The 20,016-nt window shown below is 60.5% G+C and overlaps 1 protein-coding gene across 7 annotated transcripts in view; it reads left to right on the top strand.

The window, feature by feature from the left end:
* Window positions 1-19,600, top strand: part of RAI1 (retinoic acid induced 1) — an 86,187-nt gene extending 66,587 nt beyond the window's left edge. For all 7 annotated transcript variants that reach the window (XM_017972244.4, XM_017972247.4, XM_035299601.3 and 4 more), the window contains 4 exons: window positions 2,128-7,699; window positions 12,199-12,292; window positions 17,628-17,677; window positions 18,137-19,600. In XM_017972244.4, coding sequence (XP_017827733.4) covers window positions 2,144-7,699; window positions 12,199-12,292; window positions 17,628-17,677; window positions 18,137-18,151 — 5,715 coding nt within the window. In that variant the 5' untranslated portion in view covers window positions 2,128-2,143 and the 3' untranslated portion in view covers window positions 18,152-19,600. The remainder of the gene's footprint in view (window positions 1-2,127; window positions 7,700-12,198; window positions 12,293-17,627; window positions 17,678-18,136) is intronic.
* Window positions 19,601-20,016: the final 416 nt, after the last annotated feature.

The raw sequence follows: 20,016 nt of genomic DNA, 5'->3' as shown, positions 1-20,016 counted from the left end.
GTCCTGGGTTTGCACATTCTGGGCTCATAAACATGCGCCTGGGGAGGGCAGGGAGTGGGCGCTGTGCCGTTGGCCTGGGCACAGGATGGCCTGGGCTGCCCTATGGCAGTCTGACCAGGGTGGGAGCGAGAGGCTGCCCACCTGGCAGGGAGCTGCCAGACCTGAACCAAGCACCGTTCCTAGCTCCTCTGGGCTTTCTCGTCGCAGCAGGAACCTCCTGTAATGTTTTATCCGACCGCCAGGGGTAGGATTGAAGTGGGTCAGAAGGGCGGGGCGTACGGCTTGTTAGGGATGCCGGTGACAAATCCAGGGGAGGAGGGGGAGCCGAGGGAAGCGGCTTTGATGAGCCAGTGAGCAGGGGCTTGCCTCTTGGGAAAGTGGCTGGCCCCCCACTGGGCTGGGTCCCTGCATTCCTGAGCCAGGGCAGGCTGACTCCACAGGGCAGGAGAGGTGGTCCCAGCACTGGGCTGATGGGCTCCTGGGGACCAGCTGGCTGCCCTGGGCTTGCCCTGCTCTCAGGCAGATGGAGGCCCTCTGTCCCCTTCCCTGCATCCATCCCTAGACACTGAATGTGGAAGGCACCTGTATTGGGGTCTGGGCGAAGGAAGAGGGGTGAATGTAGCAGCCCTCCCACACCCCATCTTTCTGCCTCTTTCCTGTTTCTCTCCCTGACTCTGTGTGCCTCTCCTTCTCTGTGCCCCTTCCTGACCCCTTCAACAACCTGGAATCTTTGTAGCCTGAGGTAGGCCACCCCTTCCTTTTGGAGCATTTGGGAACCAGCACTGGAAAGTCCCCTGTCGCCCTGAGGGCCTGGGCCACACGGGCCAAGCTGGGCCCCCTTCTTCCTGCCTCCGGGCCAGCGTGGTTCTGGGTAAATCCCAAGCCCTCTGGGACTCGGCAGATGACCAGACCCTCCATGCACTTCCTCCAAAACCTGGGCCATTTTCCTCTTTTTTCCATCCCACTTTTAGGGGTCTTCTGGGATGGCCAGGCCAGCGAGTCAGCTGGGGGAACCTTTATGCTGGATGCCGGGCCAGCAGAGGCTCTGTTCTGAGAGGCTCCCCCAGCCCACCCCGGCTCCTTTCCTGACCCAGGATTCTGCTTTGGGGGCAGGGGCAGATTAGACGGCTGCCTGGGCCCCGGGCCCTAAAATCATAACCAGATGGGCTCGTGGGTGTTGCCTGCCCCAACCCTCTCTTGGGGAGGTGGGGAGGGGCTGGCCAGGAGCAACAGGGCTGCATCCCCCAGTATGGGGAGTCGGGAGTGGTGAGCTGTGCCCTTCCGTTGCCGTGGGACTGCATCTCTAGCCCCATTAGTATGCACTCCCTCACTCTGGGGCACATAATCTGTTTATGCACCTATGATATCAAAAACGGGAGGCAGGTGCTGCTGTCTCGTGTTCCTGAGAGTCAGAGGAGGGGACGTTTTATGTCTACGGTGGCTTGGCAGCCCCTAATCGACGTCTGCTGGAAGGAACAGACAGATTCCAGATGGCGTGGCAGTGATCGAGGAGGTGTGTGTGCGTGTGTATGAGCATACATATGTCTGTGCGTGCCTGTGCGTGTGCTCAGGCAGCCTCCCTAGGGCAGGGGCAGACCCTCCTCGGTCCCCAGCATGGCTGGGTCACGCTTGAGCTTGGCCGAGCAGGGACTAGATTACAGGATCCAGCAGTCCCCCGGGGACAGGGGAGCGGGAATTGCTCTGCTAAATGCTTTTGAGCTGTCAGGAAGGTCTGGGAGTGGTGGGTGGGGGGCAGTGGGGAGGAGCTGGAAGAGGGGGCGGGTGGGGGGGTAGCTCCCCAGTGACCTGGCACTGGGCAGCCGGTTTTGCCTCCTGCATCGGTGGCCATCCTTGGCAAGGCTCAGCTGCAGGCATTGTAGGAGCAGGAATTACACAGCACACCTCCCTGACACAGAAGTTGTCAATATGTGCACAGCTGGTAGGGATGCCCAGGCAAAGGGGGGAATATTAAGAGCTATGCGGGGGAACGGGCAGGGTGGGGAGGTGGGTGGGAGGTGCTTTCTGAGGCAAAAGGAAGTGGTCCATCTGAATCACTCATCCCTCTGCCCCCTCCCTGCCTGTCCTCCCTCCCTCCCTCCCTCCCTCGGTCCCTTTTTCTTTTCACAGATAACCAGCCCGAGTCATGCAGTCTTTTCGAGAAAGGTGTGGTTTCCATGGCAAACAACAGAACTACCAGCAGACCTCACAGGAAACATCACGCCTGGAGAATTACAGGCAGCCGAGTCAGGCCGGGCTAAGCTGCGACCGGCAGCGGCTGCTCGCCAAGGACTATTATAACCCGCAGCCTTACCCGAGCTACGAGGGTGGCGCTGGCACGCCCTCTGGCACAGCAGCCTCGGTGGCTGCTGACAAGTACCACCGAGGCAGCAAGGCCCTGCCCACACAGCAGGCCCTGCAGGGGAGGCCGGCTTTCCCCAGCTACAGCGCCCAGGACAGCAGCCCTTACCCAGGCCGCTATGCTGGTGAGGAGAGCCTGCAGGCTTGGGGGGCCCCGCAGCCACCACCCCCACAGCCGCAGCCCCTGCCATCAGGAGTGGGCAAGTATGATGAGAACTTAATGAAAAAGACAGCAGTGGCCCCCAGCAGGCAGTATGCAGAGCCGGGCGCCCAGGTGCCCTTTCGGACTCACTCCCTGCACGTCCAGCAGCCACCACTGCCCCAGCAGCCCCTGGCATACCCCAAGCTGCAAAGGCAGAAGCTGCAGAATGACATTGCCTCCCCTCTGCCTTTCCCCCAGGGCACCCACTTTCCCCAGCATTCCCAGTCCTTCCCCACCTCCTCCACCTATTCCTCCTCCGTCCAGGGCGGTGGGCAGGGGGCCCATTCGTATAAGAGCTGCACGGCGCCAACTGCCCAGCCCCACGATAGGCCGCTGACTGCCAGCTCCAGCCTGGCCCCAGGGCAGCGGGTCCAGAATCTTCACGCCTACCAGTCGGGCCGCCTCAGCTACGACCACCAGCAGCAGCAGCAGCAGCAGCAGCAGCAGCAGCAAGCTCTTCAGAGCCGGCACCATGCCCAGGAAACCCTCCATTACCAAAACCTCGCCAAGTATCAGCACTACGGGCAGCAAGGCCAGGGCTACTGCCAGCCGGATGCAGCGGTCCGGACCCCGGAGCAGTACTACCAGACCTTCAGCCCCAGCTCCAGCCACTCGCCTGCCCGCTCCGTGGGCCGTTCACCCTCCTACAGCTCCACTCCATCTCCACTGATGCCAAACCTGGAGAACTTCCCCTACAGCCAGCAGCCGCTGAGCACAGGGGCCTTTCCCTCGGGGATCACAGACCACAGCCACTTCATGCCCCTGCTCAACCCCTCCCCGACAGATGCCACCAGCTCTGTGGACACCCAGGCCGGCAATGGCAAGCCGCTGCAGAAGGACAAGCTCCCCGAGAACCTGCTGTCGGATCTCAGCCTGCAGAGCCTCACAGCGCTGACCTCACAGGTGGAGAACATTTCTAGCACTGTCCAGCAGCTGCTGCTCTCCAAGGCTGCCGTGCCACAAAAGAAAGGCGTCAAGAACCTCGTGTCCAGGACCCCGGAGCAGCACAAAAGCCAGCACTGCAGCCCCGAAGGCAGTGGCTACTCGGCCGAGCCCGCGGGCACACCGCTGTCGGAGCCGCTGAGCAGTACGCCACAGTCCACGCACGCTGAGCCGCAGGAGGCCGACTACCTGAGCGGCTCCGAGGACCCGCTGGAGCGCAGCTTCCTCTACTGCAGCCAGGCCCGTGGCAGCCCTGCCAGGGTTAACAACTCGAAGGCCAAGCCTGAGTCCGTGTCCACTTGTTCTGTGACCTCTCCTGACGACATGTCCACCAAATCTGACGATTCCTTCCAGAGCCTGCACAGCAGTCTGCCGCTCGACAGCTTCTCCAAGTTCGTGGCGGGTGAGCGGGACTGTCCGAGGCTGCTGCTAAGCGCCCTGGCACAGGAGGACCTGGCCTCCGAGATCCTGGGGCTGCAGGAAGCCATCGGCGAGAAGGCCGAAAAAGCTTGGGCCGAAGCGCCCAGCCTGGCCAAGGACAGCAGCAAGCCACCCTTCTCGCTGGAGAACCACAGTGCCTGCCTGGACTCTGTGGCCAAGGGCGCGTGGCCCCGGCCTGGGGAGCCAGAGGCCCTGCCCGACCCCTTGCAGCTGGACAAGGGTGGCACCACCAAGGACTTCAGCCCAGGGCTGTTTGAAGACCCTTCCATGGCCTTCGCTACCCCTGACCCCAAAAAGACAACTGGTCCTCTCTCCTTTGGCACCAAGCCCACCCTTGGGGCTGCGGCTCCAGACCCTACCACAGCAGCTTTTGACTGTTTTCCGGACACGACTGCTGCCAGCTCAGCAGACAGTGCTAACCCCTTTGCCTGGCCAGAGGAAAACCTGGGGGATGCTTGTCCCAGGTGGGGATTGCACCCCGGCGACCTCACCAAGGGCCTGGAGCAGGGTGGGAAGGCCTCGGACGGTGTCAGCAAAGGGGACGCCCATGAGGCTTCGGCCTGCCTGGGCTTCCAGGAGGAGGAGCCCCCTGGGGAGAAGGTGGTCTCCTTGCCCGGGGACTTCAAGCAGGAGGAGCCAGGTGGGGTGAAGGAGGAGGCAGGGGGGCTACTGCAGTGCCCTGAGGTGGGCAAGGCTGATCGGTGGCTGGAGGACAGCCGGCACTGCTGTTCCACGGCCGACTTTGGGGACCTCCCGCTGCTGCCACCCACTAGCAGGAAGGAGGACCTGGAGGCTGAGGAGGAGTACTCCTCCCTGTGTGAGCTCCTGGGCAGCCCCGAGCAGAGGCCTGGCATGCAGGACCCGCTGTCGCCCAAGGCCCCGCTCATCTGCACCAAGGAGGAGGTGGAGGAGGTGTTGGACTCCAAGGCCAGCTGGGGCTCCCCGTGCCACCTCTCAGGGGAGTCTGTCATCCTGCTGGGCCCCACTGTGGGCACCGAGTCAAAGGTCCAGAGCTGGTTTGAGTCTTCTCTGTCCCACATGAAGCCAGGTGAAGAGGGGCCTGATGGGGAGCGAGCTCCAGGGGATTCTGCGACCTCGGACACCTCTCTGGCCCAGAAGCCCAACAAGCCTGCTGTGCCTGAGGCACCCATTGCGAAGAAAGAGCCTGTGCCACGGGGCAAAAGCTTACGGAGCCGGCGGGTGCACCGGGGGCTGCCTGAGGCCGAGGACTCCCCATGCAGGGCACCTGCGCTGCCCAAAGACCTCTTGCTCCCTGAATCCTGCACAGGGCCCCCGCCAGGACAGATGGAAGGGTCTGGAGCCCCAGGCCGGGGGGCCTCGGAGGGGCTCCCCAGGATGTGTACTCGTTCTCTCACGGCCCTGAGTGAGCCCCGCACACCCGGGCCCCCAGGCCTGACCACCACCCCAGCACCCCCAGACAAACTGGCGGGCAAGCAGCGAGCCGCCTTCAAGTCCGGCAAGCGGGTGGGAAAGCCCTCACCCAAGGCCGCCTCCAGCCCCAGCAACCCGGCTGCCCTGCCTGTGGCCTCCGACAGCAGTCCCATGGGCTCCAAGACCAAGGAGACAGACTCACCTGGCACACCTGGCAAGGACCAGCGCTCCATGATCCTTCGGTCACGCACCAAAACCCAGGAGATCTTCCACTCCAAGCGGCGGAGACCCTCTGAGGGCCGGCTCCCCAACTGCCGGGCCACCAAGAAGCTCCTAGACAACAGCCACTTGCCTGCCACGTTCAAGGTCTCCGGCAGCCCCCAGAAGGAGGGCAGGGTGAGCCAGCGGGCCAGGGTCCCCAAGCCTGGTGCAGGCAGCAAGCTCTCTGACCGGCCCCTCCATGCGCTCAAAAGGAAGTCTGCCTTCATGGCGCCGGTCCCCACCAAGAAGCGGAACCTGGTCTTGCGGAGCCGCAGCAGCAGCAATGCCAGCGGCAATGGGGGAGATGGGAAGGAGGAGAGGCCCGAGGGCTCCCCGACCCTCTTCAAGAGGATGTCTTCTCCCAAGAAAGCCAAGCCCACCAAGGGCAACGGTGAGCCCGCCACAAAGCCCCCACCCCCCGAGGCCCCCGATGCCTGCCTTAAGCTTGCCTCTCGGGCGGCCTTCCAGGGGGCCATGAAGACCAAGGTGCTGCCACCCCGGAAGGGCCGGGGCCTGAAGCTGGAAGCCATTGTGCAGAAGATCACCTCGCCCAGCCTCAAGAAGTTTGCATGCAAAGTGCCAGGGCCCGCTCCTGGTAATCCTCTGAGCCCATCCTTTCCTGAGAAGGACCGTGGGCTCAGAGGTGCTGGGGGCAGCCCGGTGGGGGCAGAAGAAGGCCTGATCAATGTGGGCACTGGGCAGAAGCTCCCAGCTGCTTCTGTTGCAGATCCATTATGCAGAAATCTGACCAACAGATCCTTAAAAGGCAAACTCATGAACAGTAAGAAACTGTCTTCGACGGACTGTTTCAAAACTGAGGCCTTCACGTCCCCGGAGGCCCTGCAGCCCGGGGGGACTGCCCTGGCACCTAAGAAGAGAAGCCGGAAAGGCCGGGCTGGAGCCCTTGGGCTCTCCAAAGGACCCCTGGAGAAGCGGCCCTATCTTGGCCCGGCTCTGCTCCTGACTCCCCGAGACAGGGCTGGCGGCACCCAGGGGGCCGGCGAGGACAACTGTGGCGGAGGAGGCAAGAAGCCAAAGATGGAGGAGCTGGGCCTGGCCTCCCAGTCCCCTGAGAGCAGGCCCTGCCAGCCTCAGACAAGGGCACAGAAACAGCCAGGCCATGCCAACTACAGCAGCTATTCTAAGCGGAAGCGCCTCACTCGGGGCCGGGCCAAGAACACCACCTCTTCACCCTGCAAGGGGCGAGCCAAGCGGCGGCGGCAGCAGCAGGTATTGCCCCTGGATCCCGCAGAGCCTGAAATCCGCCTCAAGTACATTTCCTCATGCAAGCGGCTAAGGTCAGACAGCCGGATCCCCGCCTTCTCACCCTTCGTGCGCGTGGAGAAGCGAGACGCGTTCACCACCATATGCACTGTTGTCAACTCCCCTGGAGATGCACCCAAGCCCCACAGGAAGCCTTCTTCCTCTGCCTCCTCTTCTTCATCCTCATCCTTGTTTTCCTTGGATGCAGCTGGGGCCTCCTTGGCCACGCTCCCTGGAGGCTCCATCCTGCAGCCTCGGCCCTCCCTGCCCCTCTCCTCCACGATGCACCTGGGGCCTGTGGTTTCCAAGGCCCTGAGTACCTCTTGCCTTGTTTGCTGCCTCTGCCAAAACCCGGCCAACTTCAAGGACCTTGGGGACCTCTGTGGGCCCTACTATCCTGAACACTGCCTCCCCAAAAAGAAGCCAAAACTCAAGGAGAAGGTGCGGCCGGAAAGCACCTGCGAGGAAACCTCGCTGCCACTCGAGAGAACACTCAAAGGCCCTGAGTGCGCAGCTGCCGCCACTGCGGGGAAGCCCCCCAGGCCTGATGGCCCAGCCGACCTGGCCAAGCAGGGCCCACTGCGCACCAGTGCCCGGGGCCTGTCCCGGAGGCTGCAGAGCTGCTACTGCTGTGATGGCCGAGAGGACGGGGGCGAGGAGGCAGCCCCAGCCGACAAGGGCCGAAGACATGAGTGCAGCAAGGAGGCCCCGGCAGAGCCCGGCGGGGAGGCCCAGGAGCACTGGGTGCACGAGGCCTGCGCTGTGTGGACCGGTGGCGTCTACCTGGTGGCCGGGAAGCTCTTTGGGCTGCAGGAGGCCATGAAGGTGGCCATGGACATGGTAAGAGGCCAGCCCAGCCAGGGTGGGGAGCGTGGGATTCCAAAGGATAGGCAGGCAGGAATGCAGGGCGCCCCTTGTCTCTCTAGTGCTACAGCATGGGCCTAATGCGTCTGCAGTCTCGGGACAATCTGCAGGGTCCTCCGGGCTGTGTGGGGGAAGTGGAGGCACCATCTGGCCAAGGCAGGTCGGACTCACCCACCCTGTCCCAGGAGACTTCCTGCTGGGGCCCCTATGCCAGCTGCTGCCATTCTCACACTCACCTGGCATCTTCAGGCTCCAGCCCCACCCAGAGCCCACATGGCTCCTCCCCATGCTGTCACTGGAGATGCCAAGGCCCCGAGGACATTCGGCCTCCCAGGATTGAACGTCGGGGCTGCCCTGGGCAGTGCAAGAGCAAGTTGCCCACCCTGTTTCTGTCTCCTGTGCCTCTGGAATGGAGCTGAGGGCTTAGGGGAAGACTCCCTCCAACGACACAGGCTTGGCACATGGACCAGTCACAGGGCCCCTCCCTCTGCAGGACAGTCCACGGGGTCACATGGTCACACAGGCAGGTCAGGGCAGACCCGGACCCTCTCGGCCCTGGCTCTGAGACCAGCTTTGGAAGCCGGAGTCACTGAGCGCCAACGTGAGAGGGAACTCGGGCCGCGCCGCCATGCACCTCTGGGTCTGTGACCTGCCCTCTCTGTGCCTCCGTCCCCTCGCTCCTAACGTGGGTGTGAGGGTGCCCATGGAGGAGGGGTCGGGAGGGTTAAATGAGGGCAGTCCCCAGCCTCCAGAGCGCCGCGGCCCTGTGACAGTCGGTGCAGAGGGGCCTGGTGGCTCTGGTGACAGCAGGGTGACGTGCCTAGTGGTGTCACCACTTCCCCAGTACCGTAAGGTACCTCTGCCCTGCTGAGGGAGGCACCAGTGGGGTCTACTTCTCCCGCAGTCGTGCTCCTGCCGCCCACATCCAGCCCCCACTCCATTGCCGCATCCAGACCTCCATGGAGTGACGCTCCGGCTCCCAGTGCTGGGTGGTGGCTCTCAGTGGGAACAACTGCTCTCTCAGTGGCCCCTGCCCTGAGTCCCATCCCCTCCACTCCTTCCTTCAGCCTGCTGTGTGCGGTTGAGGTCACAGGAAAGCCAGAGGGGCTTGGCAGGGGTCCCCGGAGGCCCTGGACCAACACTGCCTGCCTCTGAGCAATTGAGTGACCCAGCAGAGTGGCCCCAGTGACTTCACCCCTCCCCCTGCATGGCCTCCTCCCCTGTCGCAGTGCGGCCCACGTGCTCCTCAAAGTGCCCCTGCGGCCCCTCTGAGCAGCCTCTGCCACTGACAGTTGCTGTGACATCATCTGGCCTTACCAAGGTCCTGGTGGGGGCCCACTGTGCATACCAGTCACACCTCATGTGTATCGGGCACCTGCTTCCCACTGCCCATAGGGATGGCTGGATCTCCACACCCAGAAGCCCTGCCCACCTCACTCCAGCCTCTGCCTCAGAGGAAGGCTGGCCAGGACGGAACACCTACAGCTTCCTGATGGGGCAGGCCTTGCTTGCCCAGCAGATGGTGGCTCTGGGTCTCCTCCCAGTTAGTGATTTTTTGCCTCTCCCGTTTTCTCTATCTCTTTCTCTCATTACTGGCTCCTTCCCAGCACCTTGAAACAGGTTCAAGTCTCTCCAATCATAAAAAACCCTCAGATCCCCAGCCCCAGCTGGCTGGCATCACCTCTCTTCACAGCCCCATCCCTGAAAGCCTGTCCCTACTGCATCCTGGCTGTTCAGCCTCTCCGGGGACTGCCTCCGTGCTCCCGGACACTCATGTCCCACCAGGCTGGGATCAGGTCGTCTCTGCGCCCCCTGCAGCCAGCACTGGCCGGCCGAAGGGAGGAGGGGTCAGCCCTGAGCACCGAGCACCCAACTGTCCCTGGGCCATAGGTGTCTTACCATCCATGCACGCACAGCGCTCTGCTGGACTGATGCAGTGTCGGAGCGGCACCGGCTTCCCTACGCCACACAGGCTGGAACTCGCCTGCCTGGGCCATGCCTGTCCACTATGCCATGCTCCAGAAATGGCTTGACAGCCTACACGACTGGGGCTGCCCTGGGAAGGTCAGAAGCAGGAATGCCCTGCCAGAGACATGGGACATCTAGGGAATGGGCAGGTCTGGGGCTTCCCAGGGTCACTTTTGGTTCATACCCCTTCCTGCCTCAGTGGCTTGGGGGCACCACGATTCTTGGAGCCAGACCCTGATTTAAATCCCAGCTCTGCCGGGGGCTGGTTCCATAACTCCAGGCAGGTCGTGCATCCTCTGAGAATCGCACAATGTCAAACCCTGTTAGCAGGATTGTGGGGTTCTGCGGATCATGTGAGACCTGCCTGGCATGTGGAAGGGGATTGGGGTGCAGCTGCATCCCCAGCCACAGCCCTGCCATGCTCCTTGGTACCGTGGCCTCACTTCAGCTTTCCGGAGGGCAGAACCTCTGAGCCAGCCCTCAGGAATACCCTCGTCCCTCAAAGGCCTTTTCTGGGAACTGCCCCCGTCTGCTGTCTCTGAGCCCTACCATGCCAACCTTCTGGCACCTTGGTGTCCCTGGCTGCCCAGAGCCTGCCCCTTCCCTGAAGCCATCATAGACCCCTACCTCCTATCCACATGGGGCCTGGCCCGGAGTGCTTGGGGTGAGAGGGACCCATAGCAGGCTCCAGGCATTGTTGGGTGCTGGGCGGGGTCTGTAGAGGCCCCACCTGTGGCAGGGTTCCCGGGCCACCACCCCTGCCCTCCTCTCGGGGTAACTGGGGTCAGAAGGGCCTGAGGCCTCACTCTGCGTCTCAGTTTCTACACATCTAAAATGCCATTCAGATGCCTCCCTGAGAGTGGCTGGGGCTGCCTTGCAGTCAAGTGGAGCGAAGCCTTTGGCCAGAGACCCCATGCCCTTCACCAGCTAGACACCAACGCCACTCATGGACAGCGGCTTCCTGTGTTTCATTATCCCTTTTGGGTCAGGAATTGGGGACGCTGGACCCCAGATCCCCAGGAGGCCATCCCAGACCAGATGGGAAGGAGCCCTCAGTCCTGAGCTGAAAGCCCGAAATTGTAGAACAGACCCCAGGCTGTACCCCCCACCTGCCCACTCCCAGCTTGGGCAGGGGCAGCGCGGAGGGGAGTGTTCTCAGACATTTCTTAGCTGCTGGGGAGGGGAGGGAGCATCCCCACACCAGCATGTGGGGTCCTATGGGCCCCTGCTCCAGCCTGGAGCCGGCTTTGGGGGTCAGAGCCCAGCCTGGAGCCCTCGGGCAGGTTACTCAGCCTCAGCTCTCATTGGTAACCTGGACACAAGAGCAATAATGGCATCATAAGGTTGGCATGAGGGCAGGAGGCTTCCAGCCACACGTGGCACACAGGAAGCTATTGTCATTTGTTTCACTGGCTTCACACCTGGGCATAGGCCACCACCCTCTCCTGCCTTCTTTTCCTTACCCCTGCCAGCACGGTGGCGCTGTGGTGCTGGCGCCTGGGTGGCATCTCCCTCCTCAGCCTCAGGTTGACTTCACTCTTCCAAGGGCCTTCTTGGCCTGGCTGTCCTCTCCTGGCCATGTCCCACTCCAAGCAGCTGGGCCAGGTGTGGGGCAGCCCCCAAGCTTCACAGAGGACAGTTTTGAGACTTAGAGGAGGAGGGCATCAGATTTACATGAAATCAGCATCTCAGGGTCTGAGGGCTGCTTCCCAGAGGGTGCAAGTCTCATCCCAGGCAGAACAGTCCCAGCCCAGCTTCTGTGCTCCTGCTGCCAGAGGGTAGGAAACCATGTCAAATGCCTTCACTCTTGCCTGGAATGGGAGCCTCAGTTTCACCATCTGTAAAGTAAGGTTAATGAAAGTGACCCACGGAGGGCTGTTGGAGCCAGTGGATAAGGACACAGCAGCCCCTGCATGCAGGATGCATGCTGCAGACACCGGCTGGGAGCCACAGCCATGGTGGTAACTGGCATCACTGCCCCAAAGGGGTCTTCCTACACAGTGTACCAGTCCAGGGGGTGCCAAAGGCCCCACGCTTGTGGGCATGAGCGCCCCAGTGCCGAGCCTCCTTCCGGCAGATTTCTAGCACCATTTTGGAGAAAGGAGGCGGGACCACAGGGGACCAGCCTGTAAGGGTTTTTTTTTTTTTTTGAAACAGGGTCTCACTGTGTTGCCCAGGCTGGAGTGCAGGCATTGGCATGATCTCAGCTCACAGCAGCCTCAACCTCACAGGCTCCAGCGAGCCTCGCACCTCAGCCTCTTGAGTAGCAGAGACTACAGGCGCACACCACCACACCTGGCTACTTTTTGTATTTTTCTGCAGAGGCAGAGTTTCACCATGTTGCCCAGGCTGGTATTCAAACTCCTGGACTCAAGGGATCCTCCCACCTAGGCCTTCCACAGTGCTGGGATTACAGGCTTGAGCCACCACAGCTGGCCTGCCAGCCTGTAAAACTTGAGGGCTGGGCTCCAGCTGAAGACTCACCTGCCTTTCCTTTCTTTCATCAGATATGTTCCAGCTGCCAAGAAGCCGGGGCCACCATTGGGTGCTGCCACAAAGGATGCATCCACACCTATCACTACCCGTGTGCCAGCGATGCAGGTACGAGCCCACCCAAGAACAGGAGGGCACTGGAGCCCCTCCAAGCAGTTCGGGGGACCCTGGGCACAGCTCCCCAAACCCAGGCCCCATCTTCAGTTTCCTTCCTCTCCTGCCCCAGCTACTTTTTAATTTTTTTGAGATGGAGTTTCACTCTTGTTGCCCAGGCTGGAGTGCAATGGCTCACCACAACCTTTGCCTCCCGAGTTCAAGTGATTCTCGGGCCTCAGCCTCCCAAGTAGCTGGGATTACAGGCATGTGCCACCATGCCCGGATAATTCTGCATTCTTGGTAGAGGTGAGGTTTCTCCATGTTAGTCAGGCTGGTCTCCAACTGCTGACTTCAGGTGATCCGCCCACCTAGGCCTCCCAAATTGCTGGGATTATAGGTGTGAGCCACTGTGCCCAGCCCCCTGCAGTTCTTTGTTTTGTCTTTCTCTCTGCCTGAGGACCTCTGCTGGGCAATGCCAGGGATGTGGAAATGAGGCATTCCCCAGGCACCTGCTTGAGTAATGCCCAGAGCAGGGAGGGAAGGTAGAGGCATATATTACAGTATGGAATGCTGTCTGCAGAGCTGTCATTGCCAACGGGCGAGGAGGAGCTCAGGCTTCAGAAAGGGGTATGGGGATTGGGCCTTTGAAGGATGAATAGGAGTTCACTGAGCAGAGACAGAGAAAGACACTACTATAACAGCAAAAACTAAATGAGTTGGAGGTGATGAGGTTCAAAACAGAGACTGAGATCCATGGTTTCCTGTTGGCCACAAGGACCAGTTGTGGAAGCTCTGAAGCAGGGTAATGGGGTCTGGAGGCAGGCCCAGGCTCCCCTCATCCTGTCCCTGAGTCCCTCCTCTCACTCATGCATTCATTTGTTCCACAAGCACTTACTGAGCCCCTCCTATCACTGGACACACAGCATGACAGATTGCAGGGGCTGGAGATACCTGGGAGCCCTTACCTTTATCGACTAGGTGGGGAAACTGAGGCTCAGAGACATTCCTTATTTCATCCAAAGAAAGCAGTTGCTTATTGTGCAATATTAGTTATTGATTACAACAGTATTTTGGGAGATTTGGGACCAACTTTGGCCTGGATTCGAACTCTAGTGTTGGTGGGGGGTTTCGTTTTTGTTTGAGACAGGATCTTGCTCTGTCGCCCAAGCTACAGTGCAGGGGTGCAATCATGGCTCGCTGCAGCCTCAGCCTCCTGGGCTCAGTCATCCTCCCACCTCAGCCTCCCGAGCAGCTGAGACCACAGGTGTGTGCAGCCACGCTGGCTCCCAGGAGTGTTTCTATCGTGTGGTCTTGGGCAAGTTGGTCAATATGTCTGCATCCAGTTTCCCCACCTGTAGGATGGAGGTGATAATAGCATCTTTTCTCCAGAGCTGCTGGGAGGAGAGTGAAATAATGAACACTACCAACGCAGTGCCGCCTCATTCCTATTTTGGGTCCAGCCTCTATGACTTCTCCCCCTTACCCTCAATCCCTCCCAGCTCTGGCCTGGAAAGAGGTGAAGTCATAACCCACCTCCCAGCAGACAGAGCCCAGGCCCCCCAGGCTCCCGTTACTCTCCCAGCAGCGCCCTCTACTGCCACTCCTCATAACCTGATGCCCTGCTGGCATTGCCCCAGCAGAGGGGACTACAGCCTGTGGCCCACGTGCTTGCTGGGTCCCTGGCCAGTGTCAGCCCAGCCAGCCTGCCCCAGGGAGGACAAAGAAGACTGGATCCTGATACTTTCTGGGAGGGTACTGAGCTGCCAGCACCCAGCAGGGAGGGCCTCACCCCAGGTGGGATGTGGAGGATTCTCACTGGCCCTGCCCTCCCACTCCGAGCAGTGTGAGCCAGAGTTTAACATGGACCCTGCCACTTACCCAGGCTTGTGGCCGCACTCCACATAATAGCTGCCACGAGTCACATTCCTCCTTCCACAGTGATGAACGGAGTGCCAACCACTCCCAGCCCTGCGAAAAGCCCATGTTGTTTCTGGCCATCTTCACAGATTGGCTGCCTCACTCACGGCACACAGCATGGCACGGACAGTCCCAGGACTTAATGCCCTGGCATTCTTGCCCCATGTCCTATGTTCTTCCTCCTACCCCAGCACTTCCCAGCCTCCCAAGGGGCTCACCCTTGAGTGGGACAGACAGCAAAACCATGGTTCTTGGCCAAAGTTAGGGAGACCAGACAGGAAGGAGAGAGTAGTCACTGTGGGAGAGGTTCATCCTGTGTGAACCAGGAAGAAATCTAGGAAGACTTCCAGGAGGAGGTGACATTTAAGCCAGGTCTCAAAAGATCAGGGGAGGTGGGCAGCAGCTGTTTAGTGGTGGGACTTGTATACTAGGCTTTGAGCAAGAGATCTTTTGTTTCAGATAAAATCCTAGCATTCCTCATGTAACGGACTCCTGTTGCGCCACGAGGATTGAGGCAGGAAAGAGACTGGGAAGACGAGACATTGACGTGATCTGAGCTAAGGGATTACTGCAGTGGTCTAAGCAGGAAGGGCTGCCTGGTGCAGATGGAGGCATACAGCTCAGAGACTGAGCTGGCACAGAACCCATGGGACTTGATATGAGGGATGAGGGAGAGGGAGGTGTCAAGCCTGACACCCAGCTTCCGCACGAAGCGGGAGAAGTAGAGTGCGCACATGCAGGTGGAGTATTAGCTCATGCTGCAGCGCTACTGGCCCTTCCAGGCCCAGCTTCGTGGCTTCAGCACCAGCCCTTCATTCTTTCTCAAAAAGGCATGAGTTGGCTGCAGGCTCTGCTGGGAGCAGGATGACCTAGGGTGGCCCCAGCTGGACCAGCTTGTCTTTGCTCCATGCAGCCTGTGTCATCCTCCAGCAGGCTGGCCTGGATGCGTCCTCATGGCGGTGTGGCAGCAGGGCTGTGAGAGCGTGGAGATCACAGGGCCTCTCACAGCCTAGATCCTGGACTTCACCACGTCCTGTTAGACAACGCAAGTCCCCAGTCCAGCACAGAGGAGTGCAGCCCACCTCTCCATGGGGTGAACTGCAGTAGCTGCACTGCAATGGACCCGGGTGCACGGAGGGGCCGGGGCTGCTCTGCCAGGCCATCTACACACACGGCAGTTCCCTGTGGCCACACTGCAGCAGAGGCAGCTGTGGACATACAAAGTGTAGGCAGCTGGGCTCAGGATCGAGTCTCGCCCACCATCAGCAGGCGAGGGTTCCTCAGAGCCCTGTAAGGGGCAAGATAGTGGGGATCGTGCTCACCATGGAACAGCTAGCTAAGGCGGAGGGGTGGACCCCCGGGAAACTGAGGAACAGCTGCCAGAGAAGGTGAGGGAGAACAAGTGAGCTCGAGAGTGAAGGCAGGGAAGATGGGCACCTGGGAGGCAGGAGCCAGGCGGGGTGGAAGTGAGGGCACTGAGAGTAGGCCGGCCACGCTGATTCAATGTCTGGTCAGGGAGGAGCCCCAGGCCTCTGCAATAGGCACTCGGACTACAGGGCACCAGGGCTGCCCATTGGCTGCCAGCCTCTGCCCCACACTGCACTGTCCTGGCCCACTCATCCTCCCCCCATCCAGTCCTTGTTAAGGAACCCCAGTTTGGAGACAAGCAGTAACTGAGGAGCAGGCAGAGGCTGCTACGCCCCGGTATCCTATCTGAACCTTTCCCCACTCAGGCTCTGGGCCAACCTGTCAGTGAGCGCCCAGGTTCCCCAGCTGCAGGCGCCAAGGCCAGAGCCAGATCTTTGAGGACTGGCTTTACCCGGTGTCTCCCACCCCATGCCCCATGTGGAGTGGTGCTGGGCAGTGCTGAGGGAGTCTGTTTGGAAGCAGCGACCTCCTACCCTCAACTTCCCTTGGTGGGAGCAGCTGCAGCTACTCAGGTGTGCAGGGGGCAGGCCTTGGGTTTTAGCCCAGTGTCTCTGGAAAATCTAGTTCAGCCCCAGAACCGTGTCTGGCTTGCTGGAGCCAAGGGAAGGGAACCAGCTGGTGGTGCATCTCCAGCTGCTGGCCCTGAATGGCAGTTTCCAGGTCTGAGGCACCCCCAGCTTCTGGAGACAAGGGGAGACCACCTCAGAGAGGCCTGCTGCTGCCCAGCCCTGCCCTCAGGGCTGCAGAGCTGAACCCACCCTCCCTCTGGCCACCACCTGTCATGATGCCACTGCACAGAGCCACCTCCAATGTGAACAGGAAGACTGTGTTGGAGAGAGCGCCAGCCTCCAGCTACTTTGGGTGTGGGGTTTGTTTAGATCAGTGGCTGGCAAGGCTGGTGGGGGAGGGGAGCCCAGAAGGGGACTGGGGACTGGGTGGGGTCCCTGGGGGAAAAGCCACCTTCTCCCTAGGTGGCAGCAGGCAGGAGAGTTAGGGACTCCCTGAGATAGCAGCACATCCCAGGCCTAGGTGGGCATGAGCACTGGCCATGCTTGGCCATCCTCTCTACCGCTGCCTCCTGCACCCCCTGTGCCACACATGTACAGGGTGGTGTATTTATTTATTTATTTATTTTTACATTTTATTTTATTTGAGACAAGGTCTGGCTCTTTTGCCCATGCTGGAGTGCTGCAATCACAGGTCACTGCAACCTCCGCCTCTCAGGGGAGAGTGATCCTCCTGCCCCAGCCTCCAGAGTAGCTGGGACTACAGGCATGCACCACCGTGCTGGCTAATTTTTGTGTTTTTGGTAGAGTTGAGGTTTTGCCATGTTGCCCAGGCTGGTCTTGAACTCCTGGGCTCAAGTGATTCACCCACCTCATCCTCCTATAGTGCTGGGATTACAGGCATGAGCTACTGCTCTGGGCCAGGGTGGTTTCTATACACTCCCATCATCAATCTCCATAATAGGCCTAAAGTAGGTGGCATGATGCCCATTTTACAGATGTGGAGACCGAGGTTCAGAGAAGTAGCAGACGTGCAAATCCAGGCCTGCAACACCACCACCAGCCTGTCCACAGGGTGTTGCAGAGCCAGACCAGGCATACATCTAGGGAAGACGACGAGAGCTGGTGCTCTCTGGAAGCTTGCCTGCCGGTGGGGAAGAAACAAGGACCAAGACAAGATCACCACAGAGGACAGCCTCTTAGGGGGCAGTGACAAGTGTGGCTGGGAGAATAAGCCTGGGGGAGGGAGTGAGGGACGGCCTCAAGTGAGGAGGGACAGCGCGTGGAACTCCGGAGGGAGGCGGAGGAGGTGAGGTGAGTCAAGACCACCAGGCCAGGGCTGTACCGCACCATTGAGTGGAGTGTGGAAAGTTTTGAGTAGGGTTTGATTTACTCTGAAAGAGCCCCTGCAGCGGCTCCCCCGCTGGCTGCCGACAAAACCTCAAGCTGTGAGCTTCCACCCTGTCCTAACCACTGAAACTTCTCTTTGGTCACAGGTTGCATATTCATCGAAGAGAACTTTTCTTTGAAATGTCCCAAACATAAGGTAGGGGACCACAGTGCATTGTAGGGGATGGGAGTCAAGCGGGAGAGGAGCCCCAGCCCGCACCTCCTTCACAGTCCGAGTCCCTGGGCCGCACAGCCCCGCAGGACCCAGCCCGAGACGGAGGGAGCTCTCCCCGCCCACCCCTTAGAGCCCCAGCCGCAGTCCACTTGCGCGCTGCCGCTGCCGCCGCCGCCAAAGACCTGTAGGCGTCGGGGCAGGGGCAGCCAGGGCCTGGGGGGCGTCCCTGGGACGGCCTTCCCGCAGCCCACCCAGATAGGTAAGAGTAGGACAGGCGGGGGTGCGGGACGGCGGCACGAAGGTGAAGGTGGACGAGGTAGGGCCAGCGGTCTCGGGCGGAGACCCCTGCCGCGCTCCCGCGTCACCCGGGTCGGGGATCTGGGGAGCGGAGCCTGTAGACTGAAGTCCGCGGTCGTCGGTAACTGGCCGGGTCTTTTGCAGAGGCTGCCGTTGTAATCCACCCCAACGGCTGGAGGAGCCGCCGGAGCCCGCCTGCCCGCCCGCCGCCGAAGGAGAGGAGCCGCCTGCGCAGCCCCCGGGCCATTGAGCTGCTCCCAGCGCGGGTCCAGAGCCGATCCTTGATCCGGGTCCCGGATCCTGGATCCGGCTGCTTAGGGCTCAGACTTGCGGCCCGGGTTGGGAGGAAAACCCGTTCCGGAGCTGCCTGCTCCGGGAACCGGACGTCACAGGGCCTTCTTGCCCACCCCAGGGGCCAGGCTTGCAGAGGTGGAGCCCGCCGAGTGGCCAGACTCCCCGGGACGCTCAGCCTCTGGCGGGGATGGGAAACGGCTTTGGTCTGGGGACGGTTTTCCCCTCCGGAATCTCAAGACGACGTGGCACACATTACACGTGGGTGCTGCCTCCACCCAGTCGGTCGTGGCGTGCAGCTGGGAGCCCTGGGCTTGGGGGTGGGGGTCGAAACAGTCCTGGAAGAGGCGGAGGGCGGTTCCTAGCTCTGTGGACGAGGCGGGGGAGAAAGAAAGCCTTTCTGGGAGCCGGCTAGACCGGCGCGGGAGGGGCCGGAGCCTTTGGAACAAACCGTGCGGAACGCGTCCGGGGCCCTTCCCGCACAGCCTTTGCCAGATCTTTCGTGCGGTTCGGGCAAAGCCGGGGTAGTCCTGGGCTATGCTCAGGGGTTGTGAACGCCCCGAATATGGGCGGGACTGGGACACCCTTTGGCCTCTCTGTTCGTCCTCTTTCCAGTCCTCCACCCACCCCTGAAACCCAGTTTGGGAGCGCAGAACGCAAGAAGCGACCAGAACGAATCTCCGGCGGACGCGCGACATTTGTGCATCACCAGGGACCGCCGCGCCCACTCGGCACGGGAGCAGGGACAGCGCTAGATTCGTGTACAAAACCTGTGTACCCCTCTATATATATGTTACATAGAATGTATATATGTTGGGAACATGCTCGCTTCTCCCGTGTGTCGCCGCCGTGCGTCGTGCGCCTGCAACAGAGCCCCAACCGGGCTTTTGCCGGGTGTGGGCTACGGCGATGCCCCTTGCCCACGCAGCCACCACCGGCCCGGGCCAGTCCCTGCCAGTCCGTCCGCCTGTCCGTCTGTGTCCTCAGCTCTGTCCGCGCTTCGATAGGCCTGACGCAGCCCCCAGCTCAGGGCTGCCCTAGCAACTTTCTGTACATATGACTGTAAAATGGTTAACGTGTGTATTATATCTGGCCTCGTTATATAGTGTATATATATGTATACATATACATATATATAATATATATGAAGACTGTAAATGTTAAGACGACTAGTGTTCTTATTAGTATATTGCTTCACACTGAAGATTGTGTGTATCGAGCTGTTTCTAAAAGATGTTTATTTTCCTTAAGAGTAAAAAACAGTCATTGCATTCAGAAAAAAAAAGTCAATAAAGATACAACGATTGTTTTGGAAAATCTGCAGCCAGTGGATTCCGACCAAATTCAGCTGGGAGCCGGGCCAGGCTTTAATTGGGGAATGGGAATGAAGGGAGGGGTTGGGGGCACAAATGGAGTCAGGGAGTCTGCCCTTCACAGAACAGGAAACCTCCCCCGCCACTGTGGCCCCTCTCCAGTGTGGCCTCAGGTTGGGAGGGAGATCGGAAGCTTCTCTGCTATGAAGTGACCAGGGGCCAGGAAGGGGGAAGTGAGACATGGCAGACTTACAGGGAGACCCGAGCTCCTGTCATACAACAGATGGGTTCTGGAGGACAGTCCACCCTCCCACGCCACCCAGGGACCTGACGGGGGCAGAGCGAGGAAGTAAGGCACAGCTGAGCCCATCGAGGCCCGAAGGGTTGACAGAGCCCAAACACGTGCCCTGGAAGCAGGCG

The sequence above is a fragment of the Callithrix jacchus genome, chromosome 5 (assembly GCF_049354715.1).
Source record: "Callithrix jacchus isolate 240 chromosome 5, calJac240_pri, whole genome shotgun sequence".
In the NCBI taxonomy this organism is placed as follows: domain Eukaryota; kingdom Metazoa; phylum Chordata; class Mammalia; order Primates; family Cebidae; genus Callithrix; species Callithrix jacchus.
The sequence above is the reverse complement of the archived record's forward strand: the minus strand, read 5'-3'. Positions and strand labels throughout refer to the sequence as shown.